Source organism: Manacus vitellinus, unplaced genomic scaffold, assembly GCF_001715985.3.
Source record: "Manacus vitellinus isolate BGI_N305 unplaced genomic scaffold, ASM171598v3 scaffold_0_pilon, whole genome shotgun sequence".
Taxonomy (NCBI): Eukaryota; Metazoa; Chordata; class Aves; order Passeriformes; family Pipridae; genus Manacus; species Manacus vitellinus.
This window is the reverse complement of record NW_021938789.1, coordinates 28,103,175-28,120,471: the sequence shown is the minus strand read 5'-3', so window position 1 is coordinate 28,120,471 and position 17,297 is coordinate 28,103,175. Positions and strand designations below refer to the sequence as shown.

At 36.5% G+C, this 17,297-nt stretch overlaps 1 protein-coding gene across 1 annotated transcript in view; it reads left to right on the top strand.

Annotated features, from left to right (window-relative positions):
* Nucleotides 1–17,297, top strand: part of TENM3 (teneurin transmembrane protein 3) — a 381,689-nt gene that overhangs the window by 77,388 nt on the left and 287,004 nt on the right. The window contains exon 3 of the mRNA XM_018070569.2: nt 1,119–1,397. Coding sequence (XP_017926058.1) covers nt 1,119–1,397 — 279 coding nt within the window. The remainder of the gene's footprint in view (nt 1–1,118; nt 1,398–17,297) is intronic.

Sequence of the window (17,297 nt, the reverse complement as noted above, 5' to 3'; positions counted from 1 at the left end):
CTTTCTCATTGATAGGATTCTGTTCTTGCCATATTATAAGCTTTAATTATCTTGCTACTGTGTTTTTGTGTTAAGTGACTAATTTTGGAGAAATTAGGATGCTTGTCAGATTCAAAGATTGAATATATGTTCTAATTTGTTCTCAGAGCTATGAAATAATTGTGGGCTAGGGTGGAAAAGCATTATGGGTATAGGCATGCAAAGGAGCTTGCCAAGCGTCTATATATCATAAAATGTCTTAAATTTACAGACATAAAAGTAAGATGAAGACACAGCCATTAAAAAGGCAGTCATTTTTGAGTGTCGCATAATTTAGACACTCTAAGTTATTGAAGTGTCACAAGTTTATTGCACCTAATTTATTAATACAATCATTTGGGATTCACTTATGTCTCTTGCTCTGCCCCAAAACAGAGGCTAAAAGTCTGTTAAAATGCATAGACTCTGCTTCAGCAGTAAAAGTGAAAAATGCTTCTCAAAATGTGGTGACGCAAAAAATAACAACTTTTCTGTAGTACTTGCAGGTAACGGGTGGCCATATTTCTGTTTATTTGTATTTGCGTATTAAAGTATGGCAGAGGGATCAAATAACCAGCTGAGTTTGATTCCCATTTAGTTTTCCCATTGTCACATTAGGGGACATCTGCATGGGGAAAATAGCCTGGTGCTTTGGCCTCTAACCAGAGTAAACAAACAAAAAAACCACTTCAAAACCAACCAACTAAAAATCCTGACAAATACCCTGTTAAGTGCTTTGGAAGATAATTAAAAAAAAAAAGTAAAAAATTTATAATTTATTTTTAATCCTTTCATGTACTGAATTGGCTTTTCTTAGTTAACAGGTTCTGTTTTGTTTATTTGCTACCCAGGAGCACTTTTGATGTGTTTAAGCAGTTGACAAAACAGTGCTGAGGTCTACTGTGAATGAAAATGGGCACTGCAGAGAGCTGGAGACAAAAGAATCCACTTGATTGTAGTACAGACAGAGCTTTGACTAAACACCTTATGTGATATCTGAGACAACAATTATACATGTGAAGAGTTTTAACTTTTAGATTCTTTAAAACAAAATAATTAAAAAATTCTCACCTTTTGTTATCTTTTTTTCCCCTAATCAGGACAGAATTTTACCCTAAGGCAGTTAGGAGTTTGTGAACCAGCAGCTCGTCGAGGACTGGCATTTTGTGCGGAAATGGGGCTCCCCCACAGAGGTTACTCTATCAGTGCAGGGTCAGATGCTGATACTGAAAATGAAGGAGTGATGTCTCCAGAGCATGCCATGAGACTTTGGGGCAGGGGGGTCAAATCAGGGCGCAGTTCCTGTCTGTCGAGCCGTTCCAACTCAGCCCTCACTCTGACTGATACCGAACATGAAAACAAGTCCGACAGTGAAAATGGTAAGTTCTTACACATATGCCCCTATATGAATTAATGTTTCATTGCTGTTTTGGTTGACACCCAGTAATTTTAAATCATTAAAGGAATGGCCTTGAATTATTTACCTTCTTTTTTTCCCCCTCTCCTCTTCCAGTAAAGTCAATATTCAGTGTCAGTCCTAACTAATGCAACCTTTGGGTGTGATGTTTTAGCTGTAATTTTGAAAGAGTTTAATCACAAAAATAGATTATTATTGTCTCAGGCCAAGTCACCTGTTACCCTCTGGGGAACAGCTTAGCGGTAATAAAGTTGTTCCCCAAGCCAACTTGCATTCAAAAGTTTCATTGTAAACTGTTCTTCAAGACATCTTGGAGAAGCTGCAGAATCTAGAATGAATGAATGAATGCAAAGAATAGCCTATTAACAGGACTCATGTGATTGGAAAAGAAATTTGATTGTGCTTTAAACTTCTTAGCTGATGAGGAATTGGAATTGTGGTGAAGAGGGACATGTGGCCTTGGATGTGCTAGTGGGACTGGATTACTGTGCAATTACAATCTATAACAAAAATCTTAACAGAAGCTTTGTAGGATGTGGGATATGACCATTGTATATTAAGTCTTAGTGGTTAAATGAATATAGGTTAATACAATTGACTGATTCATTTTTAAAGCTTTTCAAAGTTTTTTTACTTCCTCTTGATGTTATGAACAGAATCTAACGGGTTGTTAAATGCTAAATGCACAGATCTTCTTTTTACCTGTAGAAGTTTTTCAGCTTTACTGGAATTAAAATGATTGTTCTGTTAACTTCATGACAAATTCAAGAGGAAATTAAAAAGAAGAGTGACAATGAAAATTAGTGATGGCTATTGCCTGCATGTCTACGTGTAATTTTATTAATTTATTAAACCTGTCTGTTCAGCTGTACAAAAGTCAGAGCAGTTTTATTGCTATCCTCTGGCAATAGCTGTAACACATTGTGGGAAACAGCAATGTAGGTGTGTATGTATGATAATCCCTAAAAGAACAGTGTGTTTTTATTTTAAACTACAAGCAATAAAGTTTAATTTTTCCTATTTATTATTTTAACTTCAGTTTGAGAAAACAAAACCAAAGCTATATTTTGGTATTATTCACAGTTGTTGTTTCCTCTGGTGGCTGGTTCTACCTGAAGATGCCTGTGCAAAACAGCTGTCTCAAATGGGACCCTCCTTTTTGTGTTGGACTGAATGCTCCACGGTACCTGAGCAGACAGCTCTGTGTTCATGGGTGTCTTGTGTCATGCTTGGAAAACTTTTTTTGAGTCAAAGGCAAGTTCTGAAAGAGGAGCACAAGAGTACTTGCCTAAAGCTTTTTGGCAGTGAAGTTTCTGTGGGATAATGTTTGATATTTCGGCTGCAAAGCAATCTAGAATAAATTGTTGAGCAGTCCTGCGATTTTTCCTTTTGAAAGGTCTCTTGAACCTTTTGTAAAACCCTAGGTTAATGATCTTGAAAATATGGATTTATATACACATGCATGCAAATAGACTATTTCCATAGAAAGCCATATCTTTACATTACCACAGAGGTGACTGCTTCAGAAGTACCATAGGTTTGCTATACTTTTTAATAGGTTTTATATTTACAATTTTTAAAAAGGCAAATTGTCGATTGCGATATGCCAAAACTTCCTCCATCAGTTTAAAGTTAGTGTTTTGTTTTTTCATGTGTGAGAAGACTGTCAATATGTTAACAAATACATTATTCTGCAGTGGTTAAAATCATGCAAGGAATGTCTGGCGTTTGATACAACTTCAGTGAAGAGTTTAGCCACTAAAAAGGATTACAGTTGATTTATTTATTAATAGGGAGGCCAGCAGTCCAACTTAAGAATATACTGGGACTGCTGTGAGGCTAATGAAATTTTGATGGTTTGAGAGTCCCCTAGGGTTATGAAACATATATAATGTGGACCATGTCACGGGCTGCTGTTTCAGTGGCAGTGTTAGAGTGGTGAAAAGCTTGATCTTCTTTGGTATTTTTCTCTGAATTTTTGTTCCCACTGAACATGGAAGACTTGGCTGAGAAATCGTTTTATACACGTAGTTGGAATTCCGTATGTTTAATCCTCACAGTAGAATATAAAAAAGAAAAAAAAATCACTTAAAACCAAGGAAGTTGGTTTTAAGTTGGCACCTGTAGTGCCCTGGCAGGAGCAGGTGCCCTAATCAAAGGACTAAACTGCAGATGTGAGTTTTGTTAATTTATGGCCTAAAGTTAACAGCTGTGCCAGTATACTGTTAAAATCTGACAAACCTGATAAGGCTACGAAACCAAAAGTAGAGTTACAACAGGTCTGCACTGCACTGCATCCCCCTTTGTTGTGTGTGAAAGATTCTTGACTGAATTTTGATGGAACTGTTTTACAGGTAAATGCATTTCTATGGAGCAGGTTTATCTCTAAGGTGAATAAGGAGCAACCAGTTATGATTAACAAAACACAACACCACCAGATCACACTTTCCTCAAGTAAAGGCCTCATTATTTGAGTGATCCCAGTAAAACTATTCATTGTTTAAATAGTCCATGTCCATAAGCAGACATTATTGGAGTTAATTGGACTTGTCAGGGTGATGATAACTTTGACTTATCCTATAGATCTTTGACCTCAGGATTAACAATTTGATGAAGTACTTGGGGTTTGCTTTCTTGCAAGTTAGGCAAGAAGAGGAGCTTGGCAATAAAATACCATTTCCTTTCCTTCCTTGTAACCATTGTGTATATTTGCTCTTCTGAAATAATTGTGGATTGCATATCCCTCAGGAAGCAAAACTTGCAGTTCTGTTGCATAGTTAAGTAAGTGGCATAGTTTGCTGAAAATACTTTTACTTGTCAGGTCTTAACAAAATGTTTCTAAGATCCTAAAAAAGTGACTTAAATTTGTAAATAATATTGGGATGTTTAGAAGTTTCTTTAAACAAATAACATTGCACATGATCAAGTTGCAAAATTTTATATATACTAAGAACATACCATGAATGCCAGTAGATTTTTTTTTTTTAAGAAAAAAATACAAGGTTTATCAAACATAGGGTTTATAGATGTATTCTCACATCAAAGTTTTAGGTTAGTGCTCAGTAAATAATTCTGAATAGAAATATTTTTCTTTTACTTCATTCAAGTTCCATATACGACTCTTGGCATCATATTCTGAGAGATTTGTCATGTCAGCCTCCCTGAAGGAGGACCTGCATCCGTTAATCTGGGCAACCTACCAGTGTCACGTACAGTATGGTGTATTGGTTGGAGCACACCGAGATGTTTCTTCAGGCTTTCTTCTCCATTCCCATTGCAAGTTGTTTCATAAATGCTGCATCTAGAAATTTATGTTGGTAATTGTGCTAGGAGCTGTCACTTTGAAATACAAGCAGCCAGTTACTTTATGTTGTTAAGATATTCTAAGATTACTAAATTTGTCTTTTAAACTGGATAAATATTCCAGCAGAGTATGAGCTAGAAGCTGTAGTTAGGCTTCAAATGGCCCATTTCCTTAAAGGGTCAATATATTTTTAAGATATCTTAGAATCCACTTACATATTTAAATTATTTTTAAATCCATTAAACTGCAATCTCTGACTTAATGAGACATCAGAAGGTTAAAAAGCAAGACATGAAAGCTAATTGAGCAAGTTACTCCAAAAGTGCAGCACCTTATTATTATTTATCCCTGTAAAGTTATTTGATCAGTTTTGTATGCACTTTTTGTGCTGGCCTGAAAGTCAGGCTGTGGCAGTGATTCTGATTGGAATGTCACTCATATATAAGACTCAAGACTTATGTCAAGTCCATGTCACTTTCTACTCCTTTGGAAGCAGTAGTGACAGTGCTTGTGAGAAAGAGTGGGGTGCTCCAGAGGCATGCATACCACATAGCTGACAACCACGAAGACTACCTGGGCACATAGAAAGTACTTCTGATGGCACTAGAATATTGGGATTATTTTTTTTTTATTTAGTGAGAGTTTTGCACTGATGGGTGTTAGAAGACCAGGGGAGATCAGGATGTAACAAAATAAAAAGAATAAAGGGAGAGAGGAAGTGTAAGTTCATGGTCTCAGGCAGTCATTCAGAATTGGTTAGATAAATGGTTTGAAACTTGAACCGATTTTTCACAGCTACAGAAAAGTAGGTATTGCTGGTAGAATGTTCATTGCTGAGAGCTTCTATAAAGAGAAAATATCAGTTTATCAGATGTGTGAGCACCTGCTTGTTTGCTCTCCAAGTTCAGACAGTTTCTAAAGACAGCATTCTTGTGAACCTAATATTCTCTTGTCCTTCCAGAATGATGAATTTACTGGCATTCAGATATCTGAAGCCCAAGAAATACATTGGTAAGATACTTGTCAAGACATTTTAAATCTCTTCTCTCTAACCCAGTTCATCTGTAACATATACCTGAACTCTGTATTCTTAAATAATGCACATAATTCAGGAAGTAGTGTTACACGTTTTCACCCATTTAACGTCTCTCTTTATGATAAGGCCCAAAACTTGATTTAAATAAACTCTATTGAATAAGAGCTGCTTGGTACATGCCAACCAAATGCTGAGCCTGCGGATCGAAACCAGCCACGTAGCTGGTGAGTTAGTCCTCATCTTACTCCCATATCACCAATTACAGCTTCTTCACTCTTTCCCATAGTGTTCCATCCAGAAATTGTCTACTTCTCATTGAGCATGCCAATACCTCTTAAATCTTGCTTTGCTGCTAAGAAATTTCTTGTCCAGGAAATCAGTCTGTTTTATTGTTGACAGCAGTCAGCTCTGAAATAATATTTAATATATAAATAGGTATACAAATTTTTCTTTGGTTACAGAGGCATGGAACAGAAATCCATAAACAAAAGTAGTCATCTGTTTTTTTGCAATATTATCATAAGTTTTCTATAGTTATGCAAATTTTCAGATTCTATTATGATTATAGTTTAGTGGATATATTTCAATTAATTATCTTCTTAGCATTCACTGTTAATGCAGTTGAAAATCACGTTCATAATTCCTTTGGCTGATGGCAACAGCTGGGCTGACCTTTTTGCAGTAACTTTTTGGGATCTCATAGATTTCAGAGGTTTAAGTCTCACTAAACCTGCTGTTGAGGAAAAGCATGAGATTCCAAAGGACCATCTTAATTATGCTTTCACCATGGGAGCCTGGTACAGAACACAGGCCAGAGGATGAGGCTCTTTGGCAACACTTAGACAAATCTGATGTGCAGGAACTCTAGGTTTAACAACTGCTGACAGCAATAAAATTAGAATTGGAGTCTGTAAGGGAAAACAAATCAAAGCACAAAATTTCAGAGAATTCACTTTTGGCTGTTAAGCTTATAAATCCTTCTAATTTTAAGGAGTGGTGGAAGAGGTATCTAAAGACCAACTATCATAGCTCAGGATTTCTCCACATATCTGAGTTTTAAGAAAAAAAATGCAGAAAAAGGAAGGAAGGTCAAATTTTTGAGGAGGAGCTTACAAAGATGCTTCAGGAGGACTTTGGGGAAATCCAAGCATACAATTAAAATTGAGACATGATCAGTAAAAAGTAGAGTGTTATAGAGAAATATGAATGCTAAGAAAAGGGAAAAGACAGAGTTGATTTATTACTTAACAGTGAAGGAAGACTATATTGCTGATGTGTTTTCTTCTGGTTGTTTGAGTTTCAGCATTTGCTACCTGAGTAACTGAACACTTATACTCTTAAATAAAGGATTACAGATTACATAGGTAAATAAATTTTGTCCTGCATGTATAGAGTGTCTACAGCCTCTGGGCTTTTTATGATTCATGTTTGAGAAACCACTGATGATGGATATGGTTCTGGAAGGTAAAAAGGAGGACGAATCAGTGCCCAATCAGTTAGATGGGAAACACCCAAGAAAAAAATTGTGAAAAGTTTATGCTTCTTAACAATAAGTATGTGTTTGTACTAAACGAGTCTTGTCAAGGTGTAGTGCTTTCCTTCTGTGAAAGTGTAAGCCACTCCTTGATAAGGAAAATGGAGCAGATGCTAGTAGTAAAAGGTGTTTTGATACTGGGGGGGGCTTCTGACGCTGCCTCACTCCTGACATACTCATGAATAGGAAGATGAGGTCTATGTTCATTATTACAAGACAAATGTACAACTTACTGGAAAAATCCACAGGAAATAATTATCATTACTTCATGAACTGACAAGTTGAATCAAGTAATGTGCCACGTAGTGTGTTGAGATTTTCTTAATGACTTAGATAATGCAAATAGAATGTTGTAACTCAGAAAGAATCACATAGACTTTGTAGGACAGGATGTAACCTGAAGAAATAATTCTGCAAGAAAAAATGCAGTTCAGTAAATACAAGTGCAAAGACTGATTTAGGTGAGCTTGCTCAAAGTCTTGTTCAGTAGAGTTTTGAAATCTGCAAGAGAGAGAGCACATCATTTCAAGGCAACTATTCTGGTGTTTAACCAACTTAATTGGGAATTTTTTTCCTCTTTATATCTAATCAGAGTTTCTCTTGCTGCAGTTGTGACCACCAAAGTTAGATTTCCGCCTTTTGCCTCTTCCGAGCTCCCTCAGCTTCTCCTCAAGTTGTATGCGCTCCAGTCATCATGGGCAGCCTTCACTGAATTCATTCCAGTTTGTCAGTGTTGGACTGGCAAGCCCCACATGGAATACTGTACTCTAGGTAAGGTCTTCAAATGCTGACTAAAAGGAACTAATGGTTCCGTGGTATGCTGGCTCCATTCTTTTGAATGCAACCCAGTATGTGGTTAGGCCTTATTGTTGAAAGGGCACACTGCTGAACTTGTCCACAGTGACTCCCCAGGTCCTTTACTGCAAAGCTGCTTTCCAGCAGGCTTCCAGCTAGTACTGTTAGATGTGGTTATACTGCCTTTGGAGTTCATGAGGTTTTTTTCAGCCAATTCTTACAGCCTGTTGAGATCCCTCTGAAAGACAATCCTGCCCTGCAGTGTGTTGATCACTCTTTCCAGCTTGGTATCATCCACAAACTTGCTAAGGGCACATTCCATCCTATTAATTCTCAATATGTTAAATGTAGTACAGACATAAAACACTATCAATCCCAATATTAGCCCCTGAGGAATGCCAGTAATGTCGACCAACAGTTGCTCTTTGCACTACAAAACACTATTCTTTCAGCCTCTTCATACAACCGATTTTCCACAAACTGCACTTTGTAACTCACCCAGTCAGTCCATCTCTCTCCAGTTTGGCTACCAGGATACTATGGGAGACCATGTTGAAAGTCTTGCTAAAGTCAAGGAAAACAATATCTACTGCCTTCCTTTTGTTGACTGAGATTAGCTGTTCGTTAGCCTAATGAGCAGTCAGGTTTTTTGGGTGTGATTTGCCTTTAGTAAGTAAGTACATGTTGGCTCTTCTCATTCACTTTCTTTTCCTGGAGGCCTGTCCCGGTGTATGAAGAATGACTCCAGCAGTACTTGTTCCATAATCTTCCCTGGGAGACTGGGGTGAGGCTGACTGCCTCTACTTCCACATATACTCCTTACCCATCTTGAAGATAACATGCCCTTAGTCTTCTGACTAGTCATTAGGAGCCTTCCTCCATTGCCATGACATTTCAAGGAATCAGACAGTGGCCTTTCAATGACAGCCTCCTGTCTGGGCCCCTGGACTTGTGTATGCCCGTCGTGCAAACATGGTGCCTAAGAGCTCGCTTTTCCTCTGAGGGCTTCTCAGCTGTGGTTGATCTTTCGCTTCTCCATTCCCCATCCTGCATGTCCAGGAAACATGTATGTATTCCCCCTGCATAGCCGTCACCTCAAGGTCATAGTGGTTATTGGTCAGGAGTGTTTTCTGTGGTATGTAACTGTTTCTTCCATGAGTTTATAATGTGCCTACTCAAATAATCCTGCTGCTGCATCAGTGCAGTGCAGACAGAAATAACCGCATTTGTGACTGGTCTTGGGACTTTATTTTGAGGAAAATGCCAGACAACGGGAGGCTTAGAGAAAGGTTAACAAGCATGATCAGTAGTTTTAAACACATGACACTAGGACAGATTGGGAGAACGTAGCCTGCTGTGTCTACTGTGTTCTGTCTAGATATTGCTGCTGTTACAAAGGCCACATATGGCAAATAGGGCCAGAGGCAAATAGTGTGAATAGCAAAAAGTACAAGTTAGTCAGACAATGGCATTCCAAGAGTAGCTCAGTGAAAGAGATTGCTGAAAGAGATGCGGATATTTAATAATCTAACATATTTTCTAAAACAATTTTTAAGTGCTGGTGTAGTTACTGTTGGTCTTTGTGGAAGAGGGTGGACAATAGAAATTCTTCACTTCCTTTCTGGTTTTGTTTTTTGTGAGTCATTTGTTTTATTCAAACCAAAAATTAATAAGCAGGAAGCATGTTGAGAAAATTAAGGCCATAAAAATGTTGCTCCACAACGTAATATAATATTAATATTTATATAGTTTTTTCTTCTAATTGGAAATGGGTAACTTTTCATAGACTTTTTTTTCTTATTATAAGTTTTATATAAAAATATTGCTTTTCAGTTCCCCTAAACAAAATGTGTCGTTCTGGATGTACTTCTGCAAAGAAACCTTAAAGCAAACAACTCTTTTTCATCTAAGTTATGTTTTAATTGTGGCGTTGCTATGAGAGTAAAGCATGCTTTGCACAGCTATAAACCAATAATCTCTGCTGCTTTGATTTGGAATGTGGTTTTTATGTCCTTGAAAAATAACGGTGGTAGCAATAAATGGTTTCAATTAATGAATTAGAGAGGAAAATATTTGCTGAATCAGATTTATTGACATAATTGTTATTAGAATAAAAAGGAGGAAAAAATATCTGTCAGCTGTGATACTATTTGATTTTTTGTCATTTGTAAGAAAGTTTCTCAACTACCATTTTCTTAATTTCTTGTATAGTTATTTTGATACAGTGTGGGGGGGTGGGCATACGTACATATATATAGATAGATATTATTATATTCATCAGCTAAAACCAAAGAAATGGTAGAGGTAAAGTTTGAATAATACCTGTTCTATATAAAAAGCAGGCTTATTCATATTCAATTGTTTTAAAGGTGTTTTTTAAGCTTTATCTAATTTTGATTTGCAATAAGATTTTAGTTGCATTTACTTTTATAATTAAATATGTCATATTGAGAAATAATCTAATAATGATTTCAACTTTAAAATAAACATAGGTTGTGCTATTGTAAGAGTATCAGTAATAATTACAGTTGACAGCTTTTGTATGCTGGTCAAATAACAGCCAGAGAAAATCTATCAAGAAGATTTCTTTTTTATAGAAAGCTGCAAAGGCTTTTGGAATAGATAGTTCTTTGAAACTAACTCTTATTAAACCCATGTAATTACTTACTTTGATGTTTTCTGGATAAAAAGTTTATTTTTCTTTGATTCAAATGAGAATTCACTGTAGAATTAAATTTCAAGTCAGATTTGAAAATTAATTCTTTTTATAATTATTAATATGTGGATGAAACTGTTCAGAACTTCTTTTGGTCTATATAATATACTGATCTGTTGGCAAAATTTAAGCTGCTTTTATTGATTTAAGGTGAGAAGAGGATGAAGTCTCAAATCTCAGAAAAAGAAATGCTTGATAAGAAGCGGTGGTTTTGATTTTTATTCCACATACTCCTTATCCCTGCCCATTCAGTATACCATTTTTTCCTTAGTTATATCAGGTTTGTGTTTAATTATCTATTGTTTTCACCTGTAATTGTAAAGAAGAAGAAATGTGGTTTTAGCTCACTAAAACTAGGAAGAACAATTTTTTTTTCACTCTACCTTAGAAACCTTTCAGTGGAAAGGCCTTTGATGACTGCTGTGATTATTGTGGCTTCTGTATAGTACATGGAAATTTGCAAAATTCATATCAATATCTTACTTTGATATTATTTCTTTTTTTTTAAATTTCACATTTGTGAACCCACAGCATCAAGTAAAGAAAGATGAAGGGAAACCCTTATGGATTAAATTACAAATATACAAATGTTTAGTAGGTGTGTGTATCTCATATCTGCTCTAAAATGTCCATAACATATAACAGTTTTCCCAGAGTCTGAAGATTCTGTGCAGCTGCTGTGCCAGATCTGTACTGCTGCTGCGAATCTCTCCCTGGGCTACTGTGGCTTCTGACTAGGTACATCTGAGACAAAATGTGAGCATTTCCATCTTTGGTGCAGTATTTGCAGCAGAAAAAGAAGCTACTGACCTGGGAAATCCTGGTTCTTGATTGTCAGGCCACGACAGAGAAGAGACTGACAACAGGATGATTTCTCTGGTTGACTGCATTATGGTTACTTTTTGTCTTGTGGTGAAATATATTAATAAATGCGTGTATATGGCTATGTGTGCATATATATGGCTATCCTTACAACAACTTTTCTTATACGTTTTTTCTTACAGCTCATACATGTGGCTTTCATACAGATTAAACATATAGGGCTGAAGATTGGTTGTTTCTTCTTCAAATGACCTAGAAACTTCAGAGCATTTTCCTGGTGAATCCATGTGCAATCATGAGCATGGGCAAAGGAACTGGTGTAACACATCTGCCAGTTGAAATACTGTATGCTGGAGAAAGAGATTTGCTCCCCCCTCCAATCACTGGGGTTTAATAAATGTAATACTTCTATAAACTACTTTAAAGTTACAAATAAATTGTTTTGGATAATTGCTGATGACTAATACTATGAAGTCTCAGTCTGCACCTGTGGCAGACTAAAGAGTTTGAGTTGCTTTGTTTGTCTACAAAACTTAAATTTGTTTTTGTAGTGGGTTTCACTGAACCCAACTGTATTGGTCACTTGTGCTGTTTGAAGAAAAATAGCAGAAATGAGAAGTGTAAGATATTTTTGGGCAAAATTTAGTTCTTTGATAGGGTTTCAGAATTGTCTTTTCTGCCTGCTGTTGAAGATGGATATTGAATATATCAAGATAGTTTCTAATCTTTTAAGTTCTTTTGAATATTCAAAGTTTCCAAGATATCTGGGTCAAAATGACTTTGAAAGAAATGGCCTTAGTTAAATGAATAGTATCCAGTCTCCTTCCATGTAGATTTAACTAGAATTGTTCAGGCTGCTAAATTCTTCATTGCATGATTGCTGTATACTCTATAAGGAGATTTATTTAAAATTGCTTAAAAGCTGCACTCAGTAGTGGGGAATTCTACTGCTCATTCCCTTAACTACTTTAGCTGCAGAGAACATATGACGTCTTTTTCATTAACTGTCTTTGCTGCTTGTTTGCTTTCAGTGGAGTTCTAGGAGATTGTTATATTGTTTTGTAAACTCAATATTGCTGGATCCTGGCTGCTTATGGCAATTGAGATGAGATTAGATGCTTTTGTTAACAGGCCCCAGACTTTAAATTTATAGGGACTAGGCACCATCTGTTCTCAATTAAAGGTCCTGAGGTCTGAAATTAATTCCTTCCATTGGTCCATTAGACTCAATCTTTTGACCTGAAGTCATGATAAGGTTATATTAGCCTCTCGAGTCTTGGAAAAGTGAGGAGTTCACGCAGGGGCAATGCTGAATATTCCTATTAGTCCTTGTATCAGTGTAGTTAGAAGGCAGAAAGCAATGATTGTTTTTCCATTTTACAGGTAGAGTGAGATTTTTTTAAAAGCGCCCTGGAGATTTAGACCTCACATCCTCGTGAGTTGTAATAGGACCTGTGCTTCTAAATCATAGAAGTGCTATTGAAAATCTTTCCCAGAAAAATCAAATTAGTATAGAGAATGTTGATTAAATTCACAGAAAGACTTGATATAGAAGTAGGCTCAGCATATAAGTCTATTGTTCCCAGACTCACGTTTGCTCGTTAGATTAGCTGTGTTGTGCTTCAGCTGTCTTTCATTGATTCCTTCTGCAGCTGCAAAATGATGGGGGATCTTACCAGAAGTCCTGGCTCTAGAATTGTTCAGCTAGTGCATTTGCTGAATTTATATCTGTCCTGTTGTGTGTAGATGGTGCAGAGAAGAAATGGATGGATGGACAAATTGGTTCATATTTTTGTGGTTGTTACTCCCCCTCCTTCTCATTTCCTTTCTATATTTTACTGAAAATTGAGGTTTGCTCTGTCAAAATACAGCAGGAAATACTGTGGAGTAGAGGGAATCTATAGCCACAAGCCTTTTAGTTTCAAAGGAAAAGCTCCAAGGTGCCAAATAGCTGTGCTAGTTACTTAAATTTACTGGCAGTTCCTATACACAGTTCTAGTTTCAGGATCTGGTAGTTCCTCAGCAGACTTTGGTTTTATTTACACAGTGCTAATAATCTCCTGGAAGACAGTTTGTATTGTTTTTGAAGCTGAAGTTTCTTGAATGTCTTAAGAGTATTGCTGCCCTAACCCAAAATGCAATTTATCAGAATGTTTTGGGATTTGCTGGCCATTAGGCTATGAATAGCAAAGCAAAAAGAGAGTTCATATTCCTCTTTTTGTTCCTATCCAACGATCCCCGTGACATAAAAAATGCAGCAGCATTTGACTTCATACAGGGAGCAAACAAAGTCAAAGTGACTGCCTTCTCGGCATGAAAGGAATGACTTGTGACTACTCCACCTAAGTGTTGCTTGTTGGCGACCTGTCAGGCAGAGGTTAAACTCAGGAATTCAGGTTTTTTATTAGTTCTTCTCAATATTTTCCTTAAGTTCACCTCACTCTCTGTCCAACTCATAAATTTCTCTGGGCAGTGAGGATACTTACGCACTTACAGTTTTATCCCTTCAAGGCTGGCTGCAGTGCAGTTTTCTTGTGCCATCTTGATGCTGCCAAAGCAGTTTTATGTAGTTGTGTCGTTCCTCTGTTATTTCTTAGGTTGCCAGAAGATGGGTAGCTAAGCCCTGTAACTACTGGCTGAAAAATACCAAAATACTTTTTCATGTCGATGGGGAAAACCACTCTTCTTACTATTCTAGCAGCTGCAATGCTTAATTTCCAGCAAGACCATGTCTCAAGCTGACCAGAACCTGACTTGAAAAAGTGGATTTCACCACAATCTGTGTGTAGCCATGTACAACTTTCTAATAATTCTTTTGTCTTCTGCCTGCGATTAGGAGTTCATAAAATGTATTAACTTGGAAGTTATCTATTTTTCAACCCTACTTAAACTAGAATAATGTTGAAGTCCCTGTGATAAAAGGCATTATTTATCAAGTGTGGCTTAGACGGCTCTGTGACATATAGATTTTGAAATTCAGTTTTAGTCGTTACAAATGCCCAGACACATTTTTTAAAAGATAAGTTAGAGTTCTTACCTTTTTCCCAAATGTAACGTAACATATAAAACTATTAAGTGAACTTACCCAGAAAATGCTGGTGTCCACTTCGCAGACTTTAATAACATTCTCCTTATCCAGAGAGTCATTTTTGCACTTCTGAGATTTAGGGAACACATTTAACAATGCTGTAACAATATTGAAAATATGGTAACAGATTCTATGTACTTTTAGTTAGCAATTTTCTTTAAAAAAAGTTCATTCTTTTCTTGTTTTCCTGCAAATTCTTTGTTCTTTGCAGTATCAAATGCATTGATTTTTATAAAAAAAAGTTAATCAGCTTATCTTCATTCAAAATGGATTTTTGTTCCTCTGATCAGCTCTACACAATTGAATTTTTCATCCTCTTTTCGGAGGTATTTCAATGTTATGAAAAAAGCATTAAAGAGAATTCTGATAAATTATTCCTTTAAAAAAGATTCTACTGCAATGTTACTTTTGTTGAGGCTGGAGAGTTAATTGAACTGAGAAATTTCTCTTTTGTTTTCAATGAGAAAGATATCTATGCTTGGTAAATATGAGACAATGTCTCATGGGGAACTGGTTCCCTACTGATTCCGGTTACCCCAGAATTTTTAATGTGAATTTGAAGTAACCGTTTGGTAGTATTGATTATTTGAAAATTTGTGATTTAAAATATTTTAAAGTAGGGTTTGAATATGTAATTTCTGGTCATATAAACAAACAAACAAACAAACAAGGCTTTCTGAATGTTTTTTATCACACTCTCTGGTTCTGCTTTTATGGAGCAATGGTTCAGAAGCCAGACAGTGTAATATGTTTTTATGCAAAATGTGTGATCATGCTCTTTTGCCTTAGGAAACAAGAAAACAATAAAAAACCAAAACAAAAACAACAAATAAAGCCCAACCCAAAAAAACCTCCCACAACCTTTTTTCCCATTGTTGTCCTTCTTTATATTTCCTTTTCAAATCAAGCCTGACCTAATCTTTGAGTTGTTTTTGTGTCTGTATTACCTCAGGCTGTGCTCTCATCAGCATTCACAAGCTAAGTGTACTTGAGTTTTGGGCAGTCTGTGGAAATAATCAAAAAAAATGTACCATACTCCTGGATGTGATGATAATGGTTCATTATGTCCATTAAATTTAGTACTGATTCAGTGCTGTGTGTTCAGGTCAGACAGGTTAGACTCTGTGTCCTGATCACTTGTAATTACTAAAGCTCAACTGTTAGCTCGGCTAAACTTCGGTTCCAGTGACTTTCGTTCTGCTTATCAATTTCTTCTGAACTTTACATATGGGAAGCCTTCAAAGTATTTGCTTTGAAGTAAGAGATTCTGCAATGAAATCCTGATTTGGTCACTAATTTGCTGTCTCTGCATTTGCACATTATCTTTCTAATTTTGTTTTCCTACTTAAAAATGAACATCATACTGCTTGTTGTCTATCAAACTTATAACTCTGCCTTTTTTACCTTCTTGAACTAAATAAGTTAGGAATCTCTTGTGTATATATGTGTATGTGTGTGTGTGCGTATAAAAAATAAAAATACAATTACATTTTCAGTAACTTTGCCAAAGGCCTAACTTTTATAAATTCAGAAGGGCTTCTGAATCCTGCAAATAATCTCACTAAATTTTATGCAACTAAAAAAATAAGATGGGTGCAAAAATCTAGACAATCTCTCATAATTTCAGATGAGATTGCAGTAAAACTACTGCACAAATTATATGCATTTTAAGATGCTCGTGTGTGCACATTCTGAATAAATGCATGTATTTTTGTACATTCTTGAAGTGTATGTCAAATTGCTATCACTTTACCTACTTTTACAAGAGTAAAAAAGCAGAGATGTTACTGCCCCTTCTTTGGTGGCATGGCACCTCCCATTATAGCAGAGTACAGCTGAGCTAGTATTCTTGTACAGGCTTTGGCTAAATTGCTACAAACTTCCTGAATTGATTCTTTTGATTTTTGATTATATCAGTACTCTTTGATCAAGTACTGACATTTTTCACACTCCTCTATAATACCATTTTTATGTTTTCTCTTATCTCTTGGTCAGGGCTCTTTAACCTGAGGCTTCAAATTCTATTGATTAAGTAAGAATAATTTTCTTTTTTTAGAAAATGGGCACAAGTGTCTCCCTCTCCTGTTTTGGAGAGCTGCACATGCTGCCGTGTTCAATGTGCTTGATATTTTCCCAGAGGATTCACAAATCATGAGAGAGAGGAGGTAAAATTGACTTTCTGGAACTATCTGTACTGGTCTCATTGCATCTAGATGAAGCAATGGCCTTTCCTCCCATTCCACCAAAAGCATAGTAGCAGCCCTGTCTGGTCAAAGCATCACCTTTTTCTGCTGAGTGCTCCGACACCACGTGCATGTGCATCTGACACGTGTCTGCCATGCCATATTTTCTATGCAGCACCTACCCAGTCCCTCCTCAGAGTCTGCTGTAACCAGAAGTGGCCTCGTTTGTTTTGCAGCTGTAGATGATGACACGGCAGAATTCAAGAGAAAATGCCTGTGTGCGTATTATTTTCTCATTCTGAAATGTTGGGTGACTTTAACCTGTCAGATGTCAACATTTAAGAGATTCAATAAATCCATACATTTCTTGTTGGTAAACCTTCT